The 22,255-nt window shown below is 49.2% G+C and overlaps 1 protein-coding gene and 1 non-coding gene across 5 annotated transcripts in view; one reads left to right on the top strand and one right to left on the bottom strand.

The window, feature by feature from the left end:
- Positions 1-20,910, bottom strand: part of LOC102152918 — a 90,187-nt gene extending 69,277 nt beyond the window's left edge. For 3 of the 4 annotated variants that reach the window (XR_005355823.1, XR_005355822.1, XR_005355824.1), the window contains exon 1: positions 6,029-6,161. This is a non-coding gene — a transcript (translation initiation factor IF-2-like). Of the gene's footprint in view, positions 1-6,028; positions 6,162-20,804 lie in introns of those variants that run through there. The other variant, XR_005355825.1, reaches the window with a different exon arrangement.
- On the top strand, positions 6,475-10,260 carry CBLN1 (cerebellin 1 precursor). The gene is made up of 3 exons (XM_038531099.1): positions 6,475-7,055; positions 7,195-7,314; positions 8,603-10,260. Exons 1-3 carry the CDS (start codon positions 6,792-6,794, stop codon positions 8,798-8,800), a joined length of 582 nt encoding a protein of 193 aa, XP_038387027.1. The 5' UTR covers positions 6,475-6,791; the 3' UTR covers positions 8,801-10,260.
- Positions 20,911-22,255: the final 1,345 nt, after the last annotated feature.

A 22,255-nucleotide genomic window follows, 5' to 3' on the forward strand; every position in this document is an offset into this window, starting at 1 on the left:
AAGAAGATGTTTTTTATATATATATATATATACACATATACATGTAGTAGAATACATGCAGCCATAAAATGGAATATTATGCAGCCATAAAAAAGAACAAGACCTTGCCATTTGCAACAACTTGGATGGACCTAGACAGTATTATGCTAAGTGAAAAGATCAGAGGAAGACAAATACTATATGATTTCACTTATATGTACTATCTGAAAAACAAATGAACAAAAAAAAGCAGAAACACACACACAAATGAGAGAACAGTGGTTGCTAGAGGGGAGAAAGGTGAGAAAAATGGGTGAAGGGGAGTGGAAGGTGGAGGCTTTGAGTTACGGAATGCATAAGCCATGGGACAAAAGGTACACAGCAGAGAAAATATAGTCAGTGGTACTGGAATAGTGTTGTATGGTGAGAGATGGCAGCTGTGCTTGTGGTGAGCACAGCATAATGTATAGACTTGTCGAATCACTATGTTGTACAGATAAAACTAATGTGACATTGTGTGTCAACTACAATTCAACTTTAAAAAATAAAAAACAAAAGCTCTTTCTTCTGCATTTCCCCCCTTCAAGTTCTATTTAAATTCTTCCTTTTGTTTAAAATCCTGGTAACACAGAAGCCTATGGTCCAAAGAGTCTTCCAGTTCAATAGACTTTTCTCTAAGATCCCATCCTGAGAGCATGCTGAGCTGCAGGACGTCTATATGATTGTTAATGAATGCAAAATCCAGGAAATTTCCCTAAGATCCCTATTAAGTTTGGGAAAAGGTTAGCCCAGCCAGCCACCAATGATGACAACGCTCACCACGTCTTTGACAAATGTCAAATGCATATGATGTACATACCTGAAAGATTTATTTGAATGGTCCCTAATCTATTAATTTCGTGTGTGTGTGTGTGTGTGTGTGTGTGTGTGTAATTTTTGGTTACCTTCTGATTACAGCTTAAAAGTAAACAAATACAGAGAATAATCAAAGCTACCACATGAGAACTTAGGTAGTCCCACTACTCAGAAGCCTTCTGAGGACACCTAGAAGTCTTAAGTGGAGGTTCTCCAGGTACGAATCTCTGGCTACCACTACGGCAAGATGCTGGAGGGCCGGAAGCATGTGTGATTCATCTTTGCAGCAGCCACAGATCCAAAACAGTGTCTCAAGCAATGCAGGCACTCAATAAATGTTTGCTGAATTGGCCAAACCTTGCTTTGTCCCCCTCATCAACCACCCCAAAAGCACACAGATAATTACTTCTTGGAAAAATTCCAACTACTGTTTGATGTTACCTATGTGACTTTTCTCTCAAGAGCAGCTCTGTAGGATTACATTATTTTCTGTGTTTTTTTTTTTCCGTTGATCTTAATGGCATGTACGTGAACAACAGCTTCATATAAAATTCCTAACAGCACATACCACAGCAGATTCAGGGTATCATTTTAAAAATGGTGCCAGTATCTCCCAAATTAGAAGACACACAGTCTCTCCTTTTGAACAGAGGCTAGAAAATGCATAATTTGGTATTAACATAAGAACTAAAGATATTTTGAATATACCCTTTGATCTTTTTAAGATCCAAGGTTTTTTTTAAAAAAGAATTAAAATGTTACCACAAAACTGGCCTTCATTAAAAAGTAATCCTGCATTTAATAAGTGTCCAATTATAAAGTTTATTTTGTAATGTAACTTTTAAAACTTGAACAGAAGAAATGTTGCATTTAAAAATGAATCTGAGTAGGTAATGAAGAGGAAGAAGAAGAAGAAAGAAGAAGAAGAAGAAGAAGAAGAAGAAGAAGAAGAAGAAGAAGAAGAAGAAGAAGAAGAAGAAGAAGAAGAAGAAGAAGAAATAATTTAAAATTTTATTTCATACTTTGTAGAACTTAGAATCATTTTTATATAGTATAGATCCAAGCTTTAATTTGAAATGACCTTGACCCTCAAAAGCCTAAACTTAACACTTCAGAACAAACTAGCCATTCTCTTCTGCTTTATGGGCAAATCAACTAAATAGTAGGGAATTACACCGTTTGGGCCTTTGAACCACAGGACTAAGAAGAAATGCTGCTTGGTGTATATAAACACTAGAGAATCCATTTTGATTTAATAAAAGGATGAGTTCACTGCACATCCTATGACAAAATATTCCCCCTTTCCTGAAAATGTTCCCTTATTCCAACAATAGAGGATTGCTTTTTTCCCAAGGTGTGAGGTGGGCGGGATCAAGAAAGCTGTTATATTCATTTCTCAAAATGCACTGTGGTGGGAAATTCAGGATGCAGTGAAGAGTAATAAACCTTTTGCTTCACTGAAACAGAAAGCCAAATTTAAAGCACCAGGTAAAGGCTATAACAGCAACAGTACACATTCATTATTTGCAATCTTGTAGTTGCCTAAATCTCTATAATACATTACTTTAAAAGCTTCAGATAGATGTTTTTATAATATTTTACCAATATTTCAACACCAGAAGAATCTTAGTAGGTTAAACCCTATAGTCTTAAATTTCAAATATGACCTAACTCAGTCGTTTTATTTCCGGGACTTTCTCTCTCAAATTTCCATTTGTTTTTATTAATGGAAAAATGATGAAGAATTTTAGGAGCCTATCCACAAAGAAATGAAATTTTTCTCTTTTTAGGAGCCTAAAAAATAAATAGAAAAAAGTCAATTCCAACATAATGTTGTCAAAATAACCTTTTTAGAATAGAATGTTACAATTACTTAATTATTTACATTTATCTAGCTCTACCATTCAAAGTGCATGCAGGCTTTAAAGCTAACCCTTAGGTAACGTCATGGTTGATAGCATCTAATTTCATGTTTAACTGACATCTCAAAGATTGAAAAGGATCAAGACAAACATATCTATTGTTTTGGCTACTGTATCCGTCTTCATCACTGGCTGTTTTGGGGTGAAATATATTGCAGCTGACCCTCTGAGAGAGACTAAAATAGACATGTACTGTTTCTGCTGCCCAGCATCCCTTCTGCAATTTTTCTTTGGAGAACCCTCCCCACCCCGGGCTAGACAGTGTGCAGCTAACACCAAATCCATTTTCAGAGGAAAACACCTAAATCCAAATTTACTCAGGAGAACAGTCCATTCTCCATGTTCAAAAAGGGGCAAGTGACTCAGACTGCCCCTGTAAGAAGAGTCCTGAGACTTTTGCTGCAAATATTGAAGAAAAAGTAGTCTCTCTTGCTAGGACTAAGTTGATAGTAGCATCTAGGGGGCTATCATTAGCAAACAGGTTGTCTGAAAATGAAGCCAAAACCAGAAAGCAGATCTTGATAACCCTGACTGGTAGATCCAGCCATATTTCCACTGGCAAGATGTACTTGTAGGCTTTTTGTGTTAACCAGATAAAGTCCCTTATACTTAAGCCAGTTTGAATCCATTTCCTCACTTGCAGCTAAAAGAATCCTGAGTCTGAAATGAGACAATGCTAAAAATAAACATGACTGCTTTTGAGATTTCTTTTTTTTTTTTAAAGATTTTATTTATTTATTTATGAAAGACACAGAGAGAGAGAGAGAGAGAGAGAGGCAGAGACACAGGCAGAGGGAGAAGCAGGCTCCATGCAGGGAGCCCCATGCGGGACTCGATCCCAGGACCCCAGGATCACACCCTGGCCCGAAGGCAGGTGCTAAACCACTGAGCCACCCAGGAATCCCGCTTTTGGGATTTCAAATGGATTTTCCTCTCTCTATATTATTTCATTTAATCCTCATAACTCAGGAAGTAAATATCTATCAACATTAAATTAATATTCATTATTTTTTGAACACATACTATGTGGAAGAGAGATGGAGAATGCCAGAGGAGTGATCAATCTGAAATATGGTGGCCACAGAAGTCTTACCTACACTGGAAAAAAAGTGGAGGTTACATATCTCTAGGTTTCAACAGACATTCATCAAATGGAAGATAAGTGGTATACAGCAGAGCCAGGGTGCAATTATTGTACTAATCCCTCAGTGATAAATTAGAAGGCTCTTGAAATAGCCCAGGCCAGACAAATGAATGCCAAATAGGTAGCCCTATGAGAATGATTCAAACAACAGGACAGAGATGGAATCAGTTTAGATGTGGGGGTCCCAGGTGGATGCAGCTGTTGTCACTGGAACAGGAGGAGAAGGAAGGGGCAGAGTTTGGAAGGCAAGAAAGGAGACAAGGTATGGGTCAGGTAAACATACCTGTAGGTATGAGGGCCCTCCAAAAGGTCCAGAGGGCCCTCAGTACGGTAGGTGTGGGCTGCAGAGAGGCTGAGATAGGAAATGCAAGATGGAGCATTACTGGCATGTAGATGGCAGCTCAGGCTTGGGCACTGCCCTGCTACAGCCCTGCCAGGAAGAGAAGAGGAAGGGGCTGGCACCAACCTCCTCTGGGCAATCTCAGTCCTGCCTGTGAGCTCCATGGAAGCAGGCTACACGGGACAGGGCCGGTACTGGTGAAACGACCGAGTAGGTTCTACGTGAGTGCATCTCTCAGGGACCCGCTGCAGCTGCCAGCTCTACTGCATGGCCCCTATCCTGGACGCAGTCTCATTATTCAGCTCTCACTTCTTAAATTAGTTCATGCTCTCACATTAGGTGTAATCACGGCTGGCAACGCTTTCTGGGGATGTCTCCAAAAGATTAGAGTCGGAAAAAAAATTTTTGTGTGTCATTTTAATCTAAAGTAAAATTGTTGCCTCTTTTCCCATCCCTTCCCCTTTCTCCAGGCGAGCCTGAGTGACTGCAAACGGAGGCGGGTGTCGGGGATGGGGTTCCCCGCAGGTGATTCTTTAGACAGCTATCAAAGTCTCAAAGAAACAAAGGAGGTTGACAAGCTGAAAGGCGTGGCTATTGGCGATTCCAAGGCAGGCTTCCCCGCGTGGGGGAGCGCGTACCCATGGGCGGCAGACCTCGCTGGTGGCAAATCCTGAGGTTGAAAGGAAGCGCAGTCGGTCCGAGCCCCCAGGTCTTGCCAGACTCCCCGGCTTGCGCTGGGCTGCCGCCTGACGCTCGTCGGCTCTGGCTCTGCGGAGCTCGCAGATTCAAGGTCGCCCGGGGGTGACCGCGGCGCCAGGTGCCCCGGGGGCGGGGGCAGCATCCCTCCCCGCCCGCCTCCGCGTGGGGTCCGGAGCCGGCACCTCAGCTCGGGCTGTGGCCGGGAGGTCCGCTCGTCCTCCGCTTCCGCCCGCTTAACCGCCCGCGATCCTCCAGCAGGTCTCCGCCCGCCGCACCTCGGGCTCCAGCGCGCCCTTCCTCTTACCCTCTCCGCAGTTCCCTTCTCCCTGCCACTTGGCCAAACTGTATTTTTGCTTCCTCGTTTGTGATTGCAAACACCCGTTTGTGTGTGCAAAGTTCTAAGTCAACGTGTGCGGCAAAAATTCTTGTAGGGTCAGAATTACTCCTGAAAAATCGCCCACGACTCGCAAGATTTGGGGTCTACAACTCAGCTCTAAGGTACAGGTCACGTAGATAAAACACGCAGTAAAGATGCACGGCACAGACAAAAAATACGGATGCAACGTATCAACCGTTAAGTGCCAAAGGGAAAAAGCGATCCGGTAATGGGCCTGCGTGCGACGCCACCGTGCTTGTCACTGCCCAGTGTGCTGGGCCTCGTCGGCGTCGGTTCACCACGGCACCCTCCGCGCGCGGCCCCGGGCCTGGCACTTCACGCGCGTGCAATGATCCATCCCGAAGAGAAGGAAGGAACGCGGCCCGCAGGCTAGGGGCCGTGAGAGGCAGGCGGGGCAGCTGGGCGAGCTCCACCCCGGCGGCCGCGGCCGCGGTCCCCGCACCTCCCGGGAGGCTGCCGCGCTCGCCCCGCCCCGCCCCGCCCCGCCCCGCCCCGCCCCGCCGCGCACGCACGCGCCCTGCAGCCCGGCCGCCCGGCCCGCCGCTCGCTCGCCCAAACTCACCCGCGCGCCGGCTGCCCCGCGCGCCTGCGCCCGCTGGGGGGCGCCCCCCTCCCACCCCGCGCGCCCACACGCGGCGCCTCCCGCGCCCCGGCTGCTATTCCCGACCCTGGGCGCGCGCGCCGCCTCCTACCTGCGGGCCGGCGGCTGGAGGCGGGCGGAAGGGCCGAGGGGGCTGACCCAGACGGTGGCACGAGGCGGGAGACGGGAGAGCGAGCGGCCGCGGCGGACGGTCCGGGCACGGGCGCGCGCGCGCGCCCCCAGCCCTCGCTGCCCCGGCAGACTCCCGGCCAGAGCCCAACCCTGCTGCCGCGCGCCGCCCGCCTCGCCGCGCCTAATAACAACGGCGCCCGGGGTCAGGTGGCCGCGCGCGGACAGCGCCGCCATTGGCTCAGCGGGGAGCGCGGCGCGCTAGGATTGGCTGGGGGGCGGAGCCTAGGCCGGCGAGGGGGCGGGGCCGCGGAGGGAGGCGGGCCGGGAGGCCGCGGGGGCGGGGCCAGGCCGCGGTCCGCGCCTTTGTGCCCGGCGCGCGCTCTCCGCCGGCTCCGGCTGCAGCGCCGGCTGCATCAATAATTCAGAGCGGCGGCGGCGGCGGCAGCTGCGGGTGCGAGCAGGCGGCGGCGGCGGCGGCGGCAGCGGGGACCGAGCGGCAGCGGCTATGCATCCAAGTGCGTCTGGGCAGCCGCGGCACCCCTGAGGCCCGGGCGGGGCTCCGGGAGCATCGCTCGGGGGGACGCTTGCCTGGGAGTGCGAGGAAGAGCAGTAATATCCAGAGCGGTGTCTGCGAAGCTGCGCACGGAGCAGAGGAGGGGGCTTCGGAGTGGGGCTGGGGCGGGGGGGGGCGGCTGGCGCAAGCAGCCCCCGGGGTGGGGGGCGGGGTGGGCGCCGGCGCCGCGATGCTGGGCGTCGTGGAGCTGCTGCTGCTGGGGGCTGCGTGGCTGGCGGGCCCGGCCCGCGGGCAGAATGAGACGGAGCCCATCGTGCTGGAAGGCAAGTGCCTGGTGGTGTGCGACTCCAACCCCACGTCCGATCCCACGGGCACAGCTCTGGGCATCTCGGTGCGCTCCGGCAGCGCCAAGGTGGCTTTCTCTGCCATCAGAAGCACCAACCACGAGCCGTCCGAGATGAGTAATCGCACTATGATCATCTACTTTGACCAGGTGAGTGCTCCGCGCAGATTGGCTTGGGGGGAGACGTGGAAGGCTGATGTTCGATCCACTCCAAGGCTCCGCAGAGGCTCGGGGACAGGAGTTCGGGACTGACTCTTGTCTACCCCCCTTCGTTCCCGTCTCGTTATAGGTACTAGTGAACATCGGGAACAACTTTGATTCAGAACGCAGCACTTTCATCGCCCCGCGCAAAGGGATCTACAGTTTTAACTTCCACGTGGTTAAAGTCTACAACAGACAGACCATTCAGGTCAGCCACCGCGTCTGGGTCAGGCCCCGGGCCCGGGAGGGGGCTGTTAGCCACCGGAGTGAGCGGGCCGTGTAGGGAGGGGTGGGAGATAGAGGGGCAGCTGCATGTGCCTGGGGTTACTTGGATGGACGAGTCGCAGGGCCTCACAGTTCTGTGGCTTCGACTGTCTCTGGCTTCTTTCACCGGCGCTTGGAACCTTAATCCCCTCCCGCACAGAGTTTCCCTGCCTTGCCTTCTGGGCCGCTCCAAAGAGGTTCTCCCCCTTTCGGATGGGACTCTAGGGATTTCCCATAGTGGTTGCTGGCTAGCATCAGAGACAGTTCCCTCCGTCCAGCAGCTTCCTGACACCGGCCTTCAGCACCACAGGCAGGATCCCCACCCCCTGTCCCAGCTTGACAGCCTGGACTCCTGTGTGCTTGCCTTCAGTACCATGCTCAGGGGGCTCCTGGCATCGCTTGGGGACCGACTCTGGGGTTTTGAACTACCAGCACCGGAGCCCAAAGCGGTTGAAGGGTGGAGAGAGAATGGTGGGGGTGTAATGCTACTCCCTCTGGGCTCTAGCTGGGCTCCAGCCAGCACTCACCAGCTCTCCAGGTTCCTGAAGGTGTCCAGGTTTCCTTTGGGCCGACAGAAGGCAGGGTGCACGGCGGCCAGGGAGAGGGCGCTGGGCCTTTGGCTGCTGATGCCACCCAAGGGCAAAAACAAAACCAGGCAGCGGCCGCACGGCTGGATCTGGGATAGGAATTGAGCCCAGGTTCGGGGATGAAGCACAGAGTGCAGCTCTGGCGAAATTTCTCATCAGCCAGAAGCTTTGCTGGTCTTTTCCACCGTGTCTCCACAGTGTCCAGGCAACTAGGACGAGGAGGAACCAGGTTTTTTTGTTTTGTTTTTTGTTTGGTTTTTGTTTGTTTTATTTGTTCTCCCAGAAACCCCAGTTGCCCGATTGTCTCTGAAACGGTGGGGGCGGGGGGGGGGGGCGGCTGCGGGGTGGGGGGAGGCCGCGAAAGTGTCGGGGCACCTGAGCCGCCTACGGGTTCATTAAACTGGATAAAAGTGCAATCGGGATTTGCTTGGCGCGCTCAAGAAATGAAAGTGACTCCCATTTTAGGGGGGGCAGACCCTTCCTGTCACCCAGTTGGGCTGCAAAGCCCCTTTCTCATCCCCGGCCCCTTCCCCCAGGTTCCCAGCCCTTTGTGGCTGTTAGCCAAGCCGCGACGGTTCGCGTCCTTACCGCCGCTTCGGTACCCGCCTAGGTGGCTCCTCTGAAGCAGGCCTTTCTCTTTCCCAGGTGAGCCTCATGTTAAACGGGTGGCCGGTGATTTCAGCCTTTGCTGGTGACCAGGACGTGACCCGGGAGGCCGCCAGCAATGGAGTTCTAATCCAGATGGAGAAAGGCGACCGAGCATACCTCAAGCTGGAGCGGGGGAACTTGATGGGGGGCTGGAAGTACTCGACCTTCTCCGGATTCTTGGTGTTTCCCCTCTGACTGGCTCATTGCCGGAATGGAGGCAGGGAGAGGGCCAAGGCAGGAGGAAGGCAGGAGGGGGAATAAGAAAGAGGCTGAAATTTAGAGGACGAGAAAGCGGCGCGACTCGAAACTTCCTACATGTTCCCCAGCGGTGTCCCGGTAAAAGGTGCGCGCGGGCGGTCGGGCGGACTACTTTGCCCGTTTCCCCGTTAGGAGAAGTAAATTCCGCTTAGCTCTGCGCACTCCTCCCGTTTCCAAAAACAAACTCGTTTCTCCCATGCCGGTTGAAGTAATCGGGAAAGAGAGACTACCTTGTCTTTGTTTCTACCCCCATGTCCTGTTCCCTCCAATTTATACACAAGAAACTTTGTATTTCACGGTATAATGTGAAATATCTTCCTCCTCAGATCCCCTCTGAATCTTTCCACCCGCTGAACTCTAATACGCCCCTCCCCTCCTTTTAGTTTGGAGAGGGGATAAGGTTTTTGTTTGGTTTTGTTTTGAATGGGGGAGGTAGTTTTAATTTGGCAAGTATTGCTCTGAAAACACTGCTCAAGAGTTAATTAGCTGAAGATACTTTTGTGTCCTCCGCTGCTTGTTAGCAGAGAAAGGACTCACCTTAGGGGTGACTGGTTCAAAAATACATATAAATATATATCATTTGTATTCAAAGAACTCTTCCCAGTGGAAACTGGCTGTATTTCCGTATTTCTATGTCCTATTCGGAGTGATCGTGAAATCTAAGGCTGCTTGATGTCTTGATGCTTGTCAATGCCCTCGTGTTCTGTGGCTCCACTAAATGCCAGGAGGTTCTTCCGGACGCTTCCTCGTCCTCTGTAACATACGTGTGAATAGCCAAGATTTAATTTTGCTTTAACCCAATAAAGTTGAAATGGGACTTTTATTTTTCTGGAATAGCTTTCTAAACTCCGCATCTTCCCCTGCTGCGAGGTTTGGGGGCGGGCTGTGGACCTGCGAGGCTCAGAGGCACGGGAAGTCGACTTGGTGAGAATGCACCCGGGAAGGGGGCCCGAAAGGCCGGGGCGCGAGCGCTTCCTTGCGAAGCCTGCCTGCACCCCTTTTTGCGCCAGGCCTAGAGCCAGCCCCGCATTCGCCTGTGCTCCCTGCTTTGGCCGAAGTCTTGCTAGGCCCGGCGCCACTACCGGCCTGGAAGCGAAGTCTGGATTTTTCGAAGTCCAAATGCCATCAGGAATAATCCTAATTGGAGGAGCCGGCACGATCTCCACGCCTCTGCCCCCGGATTTCCCCCAACCGGCCGCCCCACAGTTCCCGAAGCAGCAGCGTCTGTTTTATACCAGCGCCTCTGAATCCCGAGTCCACCCGCCGTATTACCCGGGCGTCCAGGACCTGGTGATTGCGCTCAACGCAGGACTTTCATTCAAGAGGTTCGTCCAGGAGTTTTGATTGTATCGGAACATAATGTGAAAGCAAAATTGAAATAAACGACTTCGTTTTAAGTCTGGAAGTCTGACCCAGTCGCTTCAGCAGCGGGGAGGTCGGGCGCCAGGGAGCGGGTGGCTTCCGAGGGCCTGGGGCAAGAGTCTGGGCCTGGATAGGCACCTCCGGCTTTGGTCCTTTTAGAAGTTTTTTTCGCTGGCCGACAAGCAGGGGTGAATTTAATTGGCTCCTGGAGGGTGGAGAGAAGGGGGTAGTACTAGCACAATAAGCAACGTTTCTCTTAGTTTCTCTTATTCCAGCGGCTTCTCTGATTGAAATTCGCCGAGGACTCGGCCTTCCTTGAAATGCCGACCTGTTCCTCCCGAGCTCTCGATCCTGGGGTCCGCATCCCCAGCGGGGCGCTCGGAAACCCCCAAGGCCCCAGGCCCCAGGTCCCACGGGGATAGCTGGGGACTTCAGGACTGAGGAGTGCTCTTCTCTTCTTGTCCCACAGTTCTCTCCCGGCATAGTTGGTCCCCAGGGAAGGGAGGATGAAGTGCAATTCAGAACCCTAGAGAGGTTTAAAAAGAAAGCTATTCTTTTTAAAAAGGGGCATTTTAAAAAAAGAAAAAGAAAGCTCCGCATTCTTCCTCTTTCGAGGGAGGTATCTGGGAGAACTGGAGCCTTCGGCGGAACTAGCTGGACCCTAAGGCTCTGTCCTGAACAGCCAGCCTTCCAAGCAGGCACACACGGTGCAGCGGGCACCCCTTTCTGCCTAGGATGAGGGCTTCTTGGCCTTGCCGGCTGGGTGGGTAGTCACCGCCCAAGAAGGCAGCGCCTCTAACGCACTATCAGCTTGCTCGCTGTGGGTGGTGGGTGGTCACTCCTCTTCCTGGGGAGGGTGCCACCAGCATGTCTATCGAGGCTATGGGACCACCAGGCTGTGCTCCAGCTGGGTGACTTTGGCAAGTCCTTTCCCTGGCCTCAGTTTGCCCAACTGTATAAAGACAAAGAGGAATTTAAAAATCTCCAAGAGTCCCTCCTGCTCTGAGATTCCAGCCATCCTTGAACATGGGCCTACAGTTCTTTTGCCTGAGCTTAATGAGTCCTGGCTGTCACCTTCCCTGATCTGACTCCTGGGGGCAGTCTCCTGAATGCTAGATCTGAGGCGGGGGTAGAGACAAAGAGGAAGCCTGCCTATCCAGGAACTCAGGCTCACCTGGACGCTGGAAGGTGAACCAGAAGGGAGCAAGTGGGCCCCTAGTGAGATAGAGAAGTTATCCCTGGATTTTGTCCTGGCTCCGGTGGAGGGAGTGCCTCTGTCTTCCCAAAGGTTTGATTTTGGCACTCGAGATCCTTCTCAGACTGGCTCCAGCCACTGCTTCTTCCACCTGCTGATCCTTTCCCTCTGCCATTGGATGAGCCCATCTCCACTCCTGTCTTCATGCCTCTGCACCTGCTGTTTCTTTACTTCAATTGGAAGTACCCTTTCTCTCATCTCCTCTTTAAAATCTTGTCTTTCAAAAAAAAAAAAATCTTGTCTTTCTGGGGGATCTGAGCAGTTCAAGTAAGAGGCTGTCTCCTCTGGGAAGCCATTCTGTAGCTGCTTTTCCAAGGTTCACTACTCCCCCCTCACTCTCCCACCAGGCCTTGCTTGGCACTGGTTGGCAAGGAAACTGTCTGGGCCTGGGCCTGCCTCCCGCTCTGCAGTGGGTTCCAGGGGTTAGTGGTGCCCACCCCAGCAAGTTTTCAGAGTGCTAAGCAGGCAGTCCTGTCCCAGGGTCCTCAGGGGAAATGTAGGGCTCTCCACCCCCAAACTACCTGAGCCTCCCATTAGTCTGGGTGGAGATGTGGACAGCTCTCCCCAAGAGACCTGGAGTTGGAGTTAGAGATCTCATTGGGGCTGGGTACTTGTCAATTGGGCCACCACCCTCACCTCTGGGATAGAGGTGAGGATGACTATTACCTGTGCCAGAGACAGGTGACTCAAGCTTTATCTGAAAATTGTGCTCCAGCTGAGAGGGAACCAGATACTACCAACTGGTGTGTTGGAGACAGACGGATAGAGAAAAAAAAAAGGCCAGTGGCTCAGTAGAAACTATATCCCTGCCCCCAACCAGAGGCTAGGGAGGGGGCCCATCTTCAAGCCTATACCTCACTGCGGTTCCCTTTAATACTTAGAACTTTCTAGACCTTTTCAGATCTGGGCCCTGCCTTCTGCTTTCATCTCACATAAACCTGATCAGAATAGAGCCTGTAGGGGTTCCAGGACCACCCCTTCATTCAGCCTCCCTCTCCAAAGTCTCAAAGACTCCTCCCCTGCCCAGGTCACCTTGGTTACTTCCTCCACTCCAGCCTTCTGGAAGCCTTCCTCATCCAGGAAAGGCAGAGTGATTACCTCTTCCCGGCCTTCCTCTTTGCACCGTGGCCTCTCTTACCTCCCTCTCCCCAGCCTCCAACCCCGTTTCCCTCGGGCTGCAGCAGTGTTAGGGGTCTGGTGCGGGGGAGCCCAGGGAGGTTTCTAGGACCCAACGAGCCCAGATAGGACTTCCAGGCCCGGGTTTTCCAAGCGTGCCGAGTGCCTGTGGGAGCGGCAGGGTGGGCGCGGGTTCGCAGGCGGGGAGCCGGGGTCACCCGAGCCTGCAGTGTCAGGCCGCGCCGGGCTCCGCTAGGTCCTGCGCGCCCCCCTCGGCTCGCTCCCTCGCCCGCCGCGGCTTCCAGGGTCCCCAGAGTGCGGAGGGCGCCCCCCGAGCTGCGCCGGAGCACTAATGCTCCAACCCCGGGTGGACCGGCGCCTAATGAGAACATAATTACCCAGATGGAGAGGGAACCTCACCCCGTTCTTTAATTGTGCCTTGATGGAGGGAATGGGGATGCGGAGCGAAGGGTCAGGACGCTTCCGCGGGTCCCGGACGGGGTCCTTGGGCCCTGCGGACCCAGAGGAGAAGGAGAGACCACGCGTTGTGGAGCGCACTCCGTACCCCAACCCCTGGCTTAATGTGCAACCTGAGACTGCTCTCCTGGCACCACCACCTACCTCTCTCCCCCCGCCCCCAGCTTTGTCCTCAACTCCCAAGTGTGAAGGGTGGGCTAGATGTCTAGGGTTTGCTCCGAGACATCTTTTCTGATAAACGGGTCGGTGAGTCTAAGCCTTCCCCCTCGCCCCATCCAGCCATAAAACTCCAGGCGTGTGCTTGGCCTGGTCCTTGTCACCCCCACTGGCTTTCAAACAAAACTGAAACTTATTACCGACTCTGACTCTGCAGGAGGCCAGCATTGCCCTGGAACTGAGAGGTCAAGCCTGGAGGGAAAGCGCAGGTACACCTTCCTTTGAGCCAATTTAATTCGGCGGAAAAGGTTTCCCAGGAGCGATTACAAAGGTCTCTTGATCTCTTTGCACAGAGCTCCTCATTGAAGATACATCCACAGTCTCTCTGAGCCTCAGTTTGCTCATATTTCAAATGGGGATAGTAATGCCTTCACAACAGGGCGGCTGAGAAGGCTGTGCTAAAAGGTATAAAAATGCTCAGCGCTGCCCTAGCGCTACCGTAGTAGGCGCAGAATAAATGGTAGCAACAGTAAGGAGCAGTGAACATCAGGGCATCCCACTATCACAGAAGCAGGACATAGGGGAACATCTGTGTAGATCCCTACATCAAATAAATGATAAAACTGAAACCAGGTAGGGAGAGGAACACAGAGCAAGTGATTGGTAGAATTAGGATCCTGCTTCCTTTTTTAAAAAAATTATATTAAAAATTTTTTTATTGGAGTTCAATTTGCCAACATATAGCATAACACCCAGTGCTTGTCCCACCAAGTGCCCCCCTCAGTGCCCATCACCCAGTCACCCCAACCCCCACCCACTTCCCCTTCTACTAACCCTTGTTCATTTCCCAGTTAGGCGTCTCTCATGTTTTGTCATCCTCACTGACATTTTCACTCATTTTCTCTCCTTTCCCTTTATTCTCTTCCACTAATTTTTATATTCCCCAAATGAATGAGCTTCCTGCTTCCTTTCTTCCCCCCCAACACCTGTATCCCCACTCCCTCTAGTCAATAACCAGAATAGACACCTGTATTCCATAAGTGTCTATCATCTCCATCCCTGTTGCTCATATTATTTGCATTGGTCTCTATGGGTGAATAGTCTCTGGTTGCATGTCTGAAGGCTTCCCCATTAGGGCATGAGCTCTGTTTCCATGTCTGTGTCCCTTTTGAGGGTGAGCCCTTTTAAGGTAGGTACCACATCCTGTTGATCTTGCTTGGCCCAGTGCCTCCCACGGTGCCTGGCACAGAACAGACATCTGTGATGGTGTCATGAATGAAACCAAACTGTGCCTGGTGTGACTGCAGGACATGGACTCAATCAGTGAAACTGCCCTTTAGGGCAGCTTCTCAGATTCTTCAGTCCTCCACCCCTCATCAGTGGCAGGAATGCTAACATGGAAGTACTTTCCGACTCTGTGCAGGCAGAAAAACCTTCCCAGGTACCTGTACTTGCTCTCATCTCTCCCATTCTACTTTGAGCTCAGGCTGTCCCCAAGGAGTTCCAGCTTTGACCCTGGAATAGCAGCAAGCAGGGGCAGCGAGGAAGAGGCCAAGATTAGATGTACAGGCAGTGTTTGAATTTGTTGCTAGGTCTTCTGTTTGGGAAAATACTTTTAACTGGGAAAATACTTTAGGCAGCAGTGAGGAGACACAGTGTAGCTTAAATCAAAAAGGAGAATTTCATGATTATAAAGAAAGGACTTCCAGTTGTGTAGCCACAGCCCAGAGCCTAGGGAGGTCTTTGTTCATCTTGCTAAACTCTGAAGAGGTCAGGAAAGAGGTGCAGGGGAGGGACCAGTGACTCCAGTCTGACCTTTGAGGCTTAGCTTGAGCTTCATCCACCTCATTTGTACAGTTGTCGCTGACACCCACACATCAGGGCCTCACTCTCTGCTGACCACCTGAACTCTCCTATTCAGATGACATCCTGACCACTACTCTGCTGGGGGCACTGAGCTCCAGAAGGATAAATCCTCATCTGCTGTTCCCCAGAGCACCTAATTCCTGGCACAGTGTCAGGACTGGTAGATACTCTATAAATGTTCCTTGACATTTATGAACGAGTGAGTGAACATATGAATGGGTGGGCCGACAAAGGAGGGATTATTGGTTGCATCATGAGAATATCTGCTTTATGCTCATGAACTCTGTGAACTCTGCAAAGGTACTTAACCTTGTTATTGGCCTCACTTATAATTATATCCTCAGTGCCTAGCACGTTGCCTGGAATAGAGTCAGTATGAAAAGTATTTCTTGAGTGAATGGATGGATTGATGGGTAGATGGATGAGGAATTACAGTACTCTGGCAATAAGATTTCTTGGACTGTGATTCTGAAGTGCAGGCTTGACATGGTGCTCCTCTCTAAATCTCCACCGTCACCCCAGATGGCCACATTTATTCGAAAATTGAATGGAATTGCACGTGTTGTCTGGAGTTGACCTTATACCACAAGTTTTCCTTGATGCTCTTGCCCCACCCCACCCCCAATATGTGCCTCAACGGCAGGGACAATATTTTATTTTTCTTAAAGGTCAGGAATACCCTCCCTTTCCTCCAGTACCTAATGATATGATTTAATATTGGTTGATTGGTTGCTTAAGCCAAGATCAAGTCATGATGTCTCTGGAAATGGGTGGGGTTGAAGCCCTTGGTGATGTTGACAATGATGGTGAAGCCCAGAAGGTTTTTCAATGGTGTTAGAAGAGTGGTAAGGTGTCACAGCAGCCACACAATGCCTTGCTAATGAGGGAGCTGGTATTTCCCCAGCAGACCCTAGCCATGGGGTCTCTGTGTTTTTGTTCCAGCTGAAAGCAGAATGACCTCTAAAATCCCCTCATGGCTTTGGGTTCTGCTGCAGACCATGGAGGTGGAGTGGGCTCAGTTGTTTCCTCTGAAGAAAATAAAGGATTACGCAAATCCTTCTCCTTCCTCAGACCCAGTGTCCAGCTGGGAGTTCAGCCCAACTAAGAATTCTCTAGAATGCTCTGCTAGCCAGCAGCAACCTGCTTACTCAGGTGAGGCTCCAAGAGCCTTTTCTTCCATCATCAGAAATTACTGCCTACTTTCAGGGAAACTTTCAAAGAGAGAAGAGGGAATTACTAACAAAGGAGAGGCCACTGGGCATCTCGTTCTCCTCATTTAAAAGGAAGCTGTGTGCTCTGCCCAGATCTGGTATTGGATAGGCTCTCCTTTATATTCTGAGAGACTCAAAAATAAACTCCCCAATGTGTACTTCTGCTGAGAAGTTCAGATGATTTTATAATGACTGAACGGCTCCAAATATGCAGCTGATGTGGAGACTGCTATTTTACTAACTCATCTTGATCAAAGTTGGTCAATTTAGGTCTCAGAAATGTTCCGAATGCTCTCTCCCTCTCTCTCTTTCTCTCTTTTTGAAGGAGTTCATTTCAGGTAGATGGATTATTTGCTTATTCTGAAGATGCCAAGGGAGAAGGCACGTTAGCAATACCAATTGAGCTGGGGGTGCAGGCTCACAGCTCATCCTTCACATGGCATCTGAGTGTCTGGTGCTTTTCCTTCCTTCTCCTCTGGGCTCTCCGATGCTGGCCAAGTGGGAACTTGCTTGGCAGGTTCACCAGAATGTGGGCCTAAATAATCTCCTGCATCAGAGTGACAGTGGTGCTCCTTGAGGCTGTAAAGTTGGCAGCTCTTTTCTTTGATTGCCTAAATGTGTCCCCATCTCTGTCATGAGAAGCTGGGGTCCAGGCTGAGGGCATAAGCGAGTCTGTTCCCCCGGAAATGAAACTAGATAACTTCTAGGGTGCCATTCTAACTAGAAGCCTATGAAATGCAAGATCCTCTGGATGGTAGTTGGGGGTCTTCTGACTTTCCAGCTTAAAAATATCCCCAGAATCCTACTTTCAAGGCTTAACCCACAGGAAAAGCTATGTGGTGACTAGCTCTTAGAGCTGTGATATGAATCTTCTTTAGGCCCCTCTTAATTCTCTGTCCCCTGAGTAGCCAGAGTGAGCTTCTCAAACATAAACCAAACCACACCACATGAGTCCTCTGGTTGAAATCTACCAGTGACTTCACAATGCACTGTGACTCTTTGTAGTGGCTTGCCAGGCTTCCGTGATCTGGTCCCTATTGACCCTTACTACCTCATCTTTTGCTGTTTTGTGATCTGGTCCCTATTGACCCTTACTACCTCATCTTTTGCAGTTAGCTCATTCCACCATTAGTCCCTATAATATGCTAAGCTCTCTCTTGTCTCAGAACTTTTGTACATGTTGATCTTTTGGGGGTGAGGAGTACTCTTCCATCCCTATGCTTTGCCTGGCTCTTTCCTCTTTCATATCTCAGCTGGCCATCCCTGAGCCACTTCCTCTCTTACCAGTTGAGCTTCATTCATCTCTCCAAAATGCTCATTTACCTGAATACTGTCCCTCCCTGGGAACAGGCACCTGGCCTGTCCTTGGTGTTACCTTATCCTTAGAGTTTGGAACAGAAGCTGGAATGGTAGGGGCTTGATTCATATATGGACAACTGAATGGCAAATCAGCCATCCAATCTTGTATCAGAGCTCAGGGCTTCTGCTCCATCAGGGCAAAGCCATTTTTCCTTGGTTAGAAGCTCAAGGGAGCCATTAAATATGTCACCTACCTGAAGCTATATCCATCTAGAGGGAAAGCAGGCTGGAAGCCATGAAGTCAACGATGGAGGCTAGAAAATTGGTCTGTTATCATCCACAGGCCCAATGAATGAGTCTTTTGCTTGTTAATATCTGTTGTTAAAATTGCTTAATTCAGCTAGCCTTGCAGTTGAGTGAGGGAAAACTGACATGAACTGTGAATTATTGAGTTTTTCCCACTGAAGTTATTCTGCAACAAACACAAACAAGCACCTTAGTCTGGGGCAGGGGTGAAGAGCAGTTTGGATGCTGTTCCTGGAACTGTAACTCTGCTTGGAACGAAGAAGGGCAATGAGGTGGGGACTGAAGGAGGAGAGTGAGGGCTGGAAAGTCACATGCACAAGAGAGAAGACAGCTTCTTAATCCTCCCCAAGATGGGAGAAGGCAGCAATGTGAATCTGAGGCTGTTGAAAAAAGGCATATGAGCTCAGCCTGCAGAATATCCACCACAGAAGTATCCAGGTAGCTTGGAGTTACCAATCAAACATTTATGTAACAATGCTTAGCTCTCAATCATTTACAGTATATGCAGCAAGGCTGTTCTGAACAGGTCTGATAGAGAAACTGAGGCAGGGGGACTGCCTACCCTGTGGCCCAGATGGAGGGAGAGTAGTGCAGAGAAAGATAAGAAATTAGGGTGAGGAGCTTGGCTGTCTGTCTTGCTTGCTTTAATCCTCTCTCTCCCACACCGTTGTGAACTCCTCATGGACCAAGTAAATTTTCATGATCTTTGGGTTTCAGCCTTCTTTATAGGGCAGAGTAGGGGGTGCTCATCAAGGAAATAGCCTTTGAATAAAGCAGAGCTGGTTTTGAGGGCTTTCTTTGACACCGGATTCATCAGTACTCTAGAAACTCAACTCAAACCACACTTAGTACCACCTTCCCCAAATAATATATTGGCCTCCATAATGACAACAACAACAACAACAACATCCAAGGATGATTCAATTCACATGTGTCTGGTCCAGGCAACTCAAACAATGTCACCAGGGATCTGCCTCTTTTCATATCTGGATTCATTTCCAGGCCCCTAAATGGGGCAATTTGACTCCAGCAGCCCCACAGGCCCACATTTATCTATCTAGTTTCCCTATTAGGAATAGGGTCCTTTTTCAACAGAACTCCAGAAAGAAAATCCAGAGCTAATGAATATCAGACTGAATTAAGCCAGATGCACTGCCAAAACCAGTCTCTTTAATCAAAGAAATAAAATGAGCTAATTGCCAGGTATGTAGCCAGGTTGGGGGCAGAGTTGGGGAGAGCAGGCCTATCCAGGGACAGCTGGTGCCAAAGAAGGTGGAATGCACATAGGGGTGAACAAAAACAATAGATGTCTACCACTATAGCCACTCCCTAGCTGTGTGACTAGGTGAGAGGTTTCATGTCTCTGAGCTTTGGGTTCCTCATCTGTTAAAATGAGATGAGTAGGGCACCTGGCTCAGTGGTTGAGTGTCTGCTTTTGGCTCAGATTATTGTCCCCTGGGTGCTGGGTTTGAGTCCTGTATCAGGCTTCCCATGGGGAGTCTACCTGTCCCTCTGCCTATATCTCTGCCTCTCATGAATAAGTAAATAAAATCTTTTAAAAAATACAATGAGATGAGTAATGATATTTAATTCTTTAAGGTTAAAGGTGGTAATACCTATGAAAGATTTAAAAGGGTAAAGGACGTAGTAAGTGCAAAGTGAATAGTAGTTATTGTTATTGCTCCCAGGATAATTTTTGCCCACAGACCTTGGCAATGTTATTTAATCAATATCACAAAGGTATCTTTTTTCTCCTGAAGAAAGCACAAGCTACTTGTGGCCTAACAATGTTTATTGCATTCAGATCATCTGGACATCTTGTTAAAATGCAGATTTTATAGATGTTAGTGAGGATGTGGAAAAAAAGGGACCCTTGTACACTGTTGATGAGAATGCAGACTGGTGCCTTCACTCTGGAAAATAGTATGGGGGTTTCTCAAAAAGTTAAAAATAGAACTACCCTACAATCAAGTAATTGCATTACTGGGTATTTACCCAAAGAATTCAAGAACACTAACTCAAAAGGATACATGCAGCCCTGTGTTTATAGCAGCATATCTACAATAGCCAAGATATGGGAGCTGCCCAAGTGCCCCTCAGTTGATGAATGAATAAAGAAGATGTGATATATATACACAGTGGAATATTATTCAGCCATAAAAGAGAATGAAATCTTGCCATTTGCAATGACATGGATGGAGCTAGAGAGTATAATGCTAAGCAAAATAAGTCAGTCAGGGAAATACCATATAATTTCACTCATATGTGGAATTTAAGAAACAAAACAAATTAACAAAGGGGGAAAAAAAAAGAAAGAGAGACAAAGCAAGAAAGAGACTCTTAACTGTAGAGAACAAATGGATGGTTACCAGAGGGGCTGGGGTTGGGGAATGAGGTTAAATATGAGAGGGGGATTGAGGAGTGCACCTCTTACAATGGGAACTGGGTGATATATGGAATTGTTGAATCACTCTATTATACCCCTGAAACTAATATAACACTGTATGTTAACTAACAGGAATTAAAATAAAATGTTAAAAAAATGCAGTTTCTGATTCTTCAAATCTGAGTGGGGCTTAAGATTTTTCAATTCTAATAAGCTTTTTAGAATTGGATCTTTTAAAGAAATTTTCCAATTCTAATAGCCTTTGCAAAATTCCATGTGATGAACTCACAGACCACACTTGAGTATCAAGGACCATGTATATTGGACACGGACATGTATATCCCACAGTTATTATTGAATACCAGTTCATAGATGTGTTGTACCAGAACCACCTGGGTGGGTATTTTTTTGTTTTTTGGAAGAGAATTTACTGGTGTCTCACATAACATAACAGAAACTTAAGTATGAGAGACAGAGATTGCTTTGGTATACTTTGATCATTAGTACCTGGTCTCTGTCTCCCTCTTTCTTGTGCTTAACTCTTTTCATTCTTCACATCCACATTATAGCTACAGAAGCTTGAGCCCTTTCATTGTCGCTGCTTCAAGTTCTCTATCCCAGAAGTCTTTGCAAAATTCTGAGGATACCTCATTGGCTCTGAAGGGGTTCCATGCTAATCTCTAAATCAATTTCTATGGAAAGGCAATGCAGGCTCTGATTGGCCAGGACTAAATCTTATTCGCCTTGTGAAGTCCAAGTGGGGGCTCCTTCACTGAAGTATCCAGAATGAAGAATATGTGTTGTGTGTGTGGGCGGGGGTGCAGGAGGATTTCCAAACTAAAATTGAAAACTAGCACCGAAATTCAAGGGCCACTGAGCCTCAATCCCAACCCCAGGACTCTTATATACAACTTTTCACATAGCTAATGGACATCTCAGATATGACATGTTCAAAAGTAGCATCTGATCTTCTCTGCTCAAATCTGTTACTGCCAATCTTTCTTATACCAGTTAATGGTAACCCCAATCTTCTGATAGCCCAGACCGGAAAGCATCATCCTTTCCTCTGCCTTATCTCTTATACCTGATATTTAATCCATCAGCAAATCCTATCAGCTCTACCTTCAAGATAATCCAGCAGTTAGCTAGTCCAGGCCACCAGCATCTTGCCCTTGGACAGTGGTAGTTGTCCGACTTGTACTCTTGCTGCTCCATGTCTATTCTCCCCACAGCAGCCACAGTAGCCACAGTTCTATCCTGCTAGGATATGAGTCAGATCATGGCGCTTCTTTGCTAAAACTTCCAAATGGGTTCCCTGCTCCTTTAGAATAAAATCTAAACTATTTATCAAGGCTTTTCAAGATGTGCCCCCCACCCTACTCCACCTGACTACTTGTCTGATCTCATTACCATTCACTTGGGAGCTTGTTAAAGTGCACCTGCCACTTCTTGCCCCAGATATTCTGATTCAGTAGCTCTGGGCTGGGTCTGAGGTTCTGCATTATCACAAGTGCCACATGTGATTTTGATAGGCAGCCCAGTTTTGCAAACAACAGCTCCCAACACCTAGGCTGGGCTGAGGTATGGAAGGAGTGAACAAACATTTGCTGGATCAGCATCTCATCTTTCCCTTTGTGTGTGGTCTTCAGGCTGAAGCAGAAGTGATTAGGGAACAGGGTTATCTATAATTTCCAGTAATGAAATTCGATTATACATAGTTTGTTACTTCTATAATACTGAAGAGATCACTTGAGAAGTGTAATTAGCATCAGCTTGCTTCACAGGAGAAGGGGTGTCCTGCCTGTGCTGGTATTGGTGAACCATGATTGTCTCTCTGTAGGATGCCTGGGAGTCTCTTTGGTGACCACATCCTTCACTTTCACTTAATGGTGACAGCCCATTGCAGCCCACAGTGTTTCTGCCTAGTGTCTGCATCGATAATGAAGGCAGCTTCACTA

This window comes from Canis lupus, chromosome 2 (assembly GCF_011100685.1).
Source record: "Canis lupus familiaris isolate Mischka breed German Shepherd chromosome 2, alternate assembly UU_Cfam_GSD_1.0, whole genome shotgun sequence".
Lineage (NCBI taxonomy): Eukaryota > Metazoa > Chordata > Mammalia > Carnivora > Canidae > Canis > Canis lupus.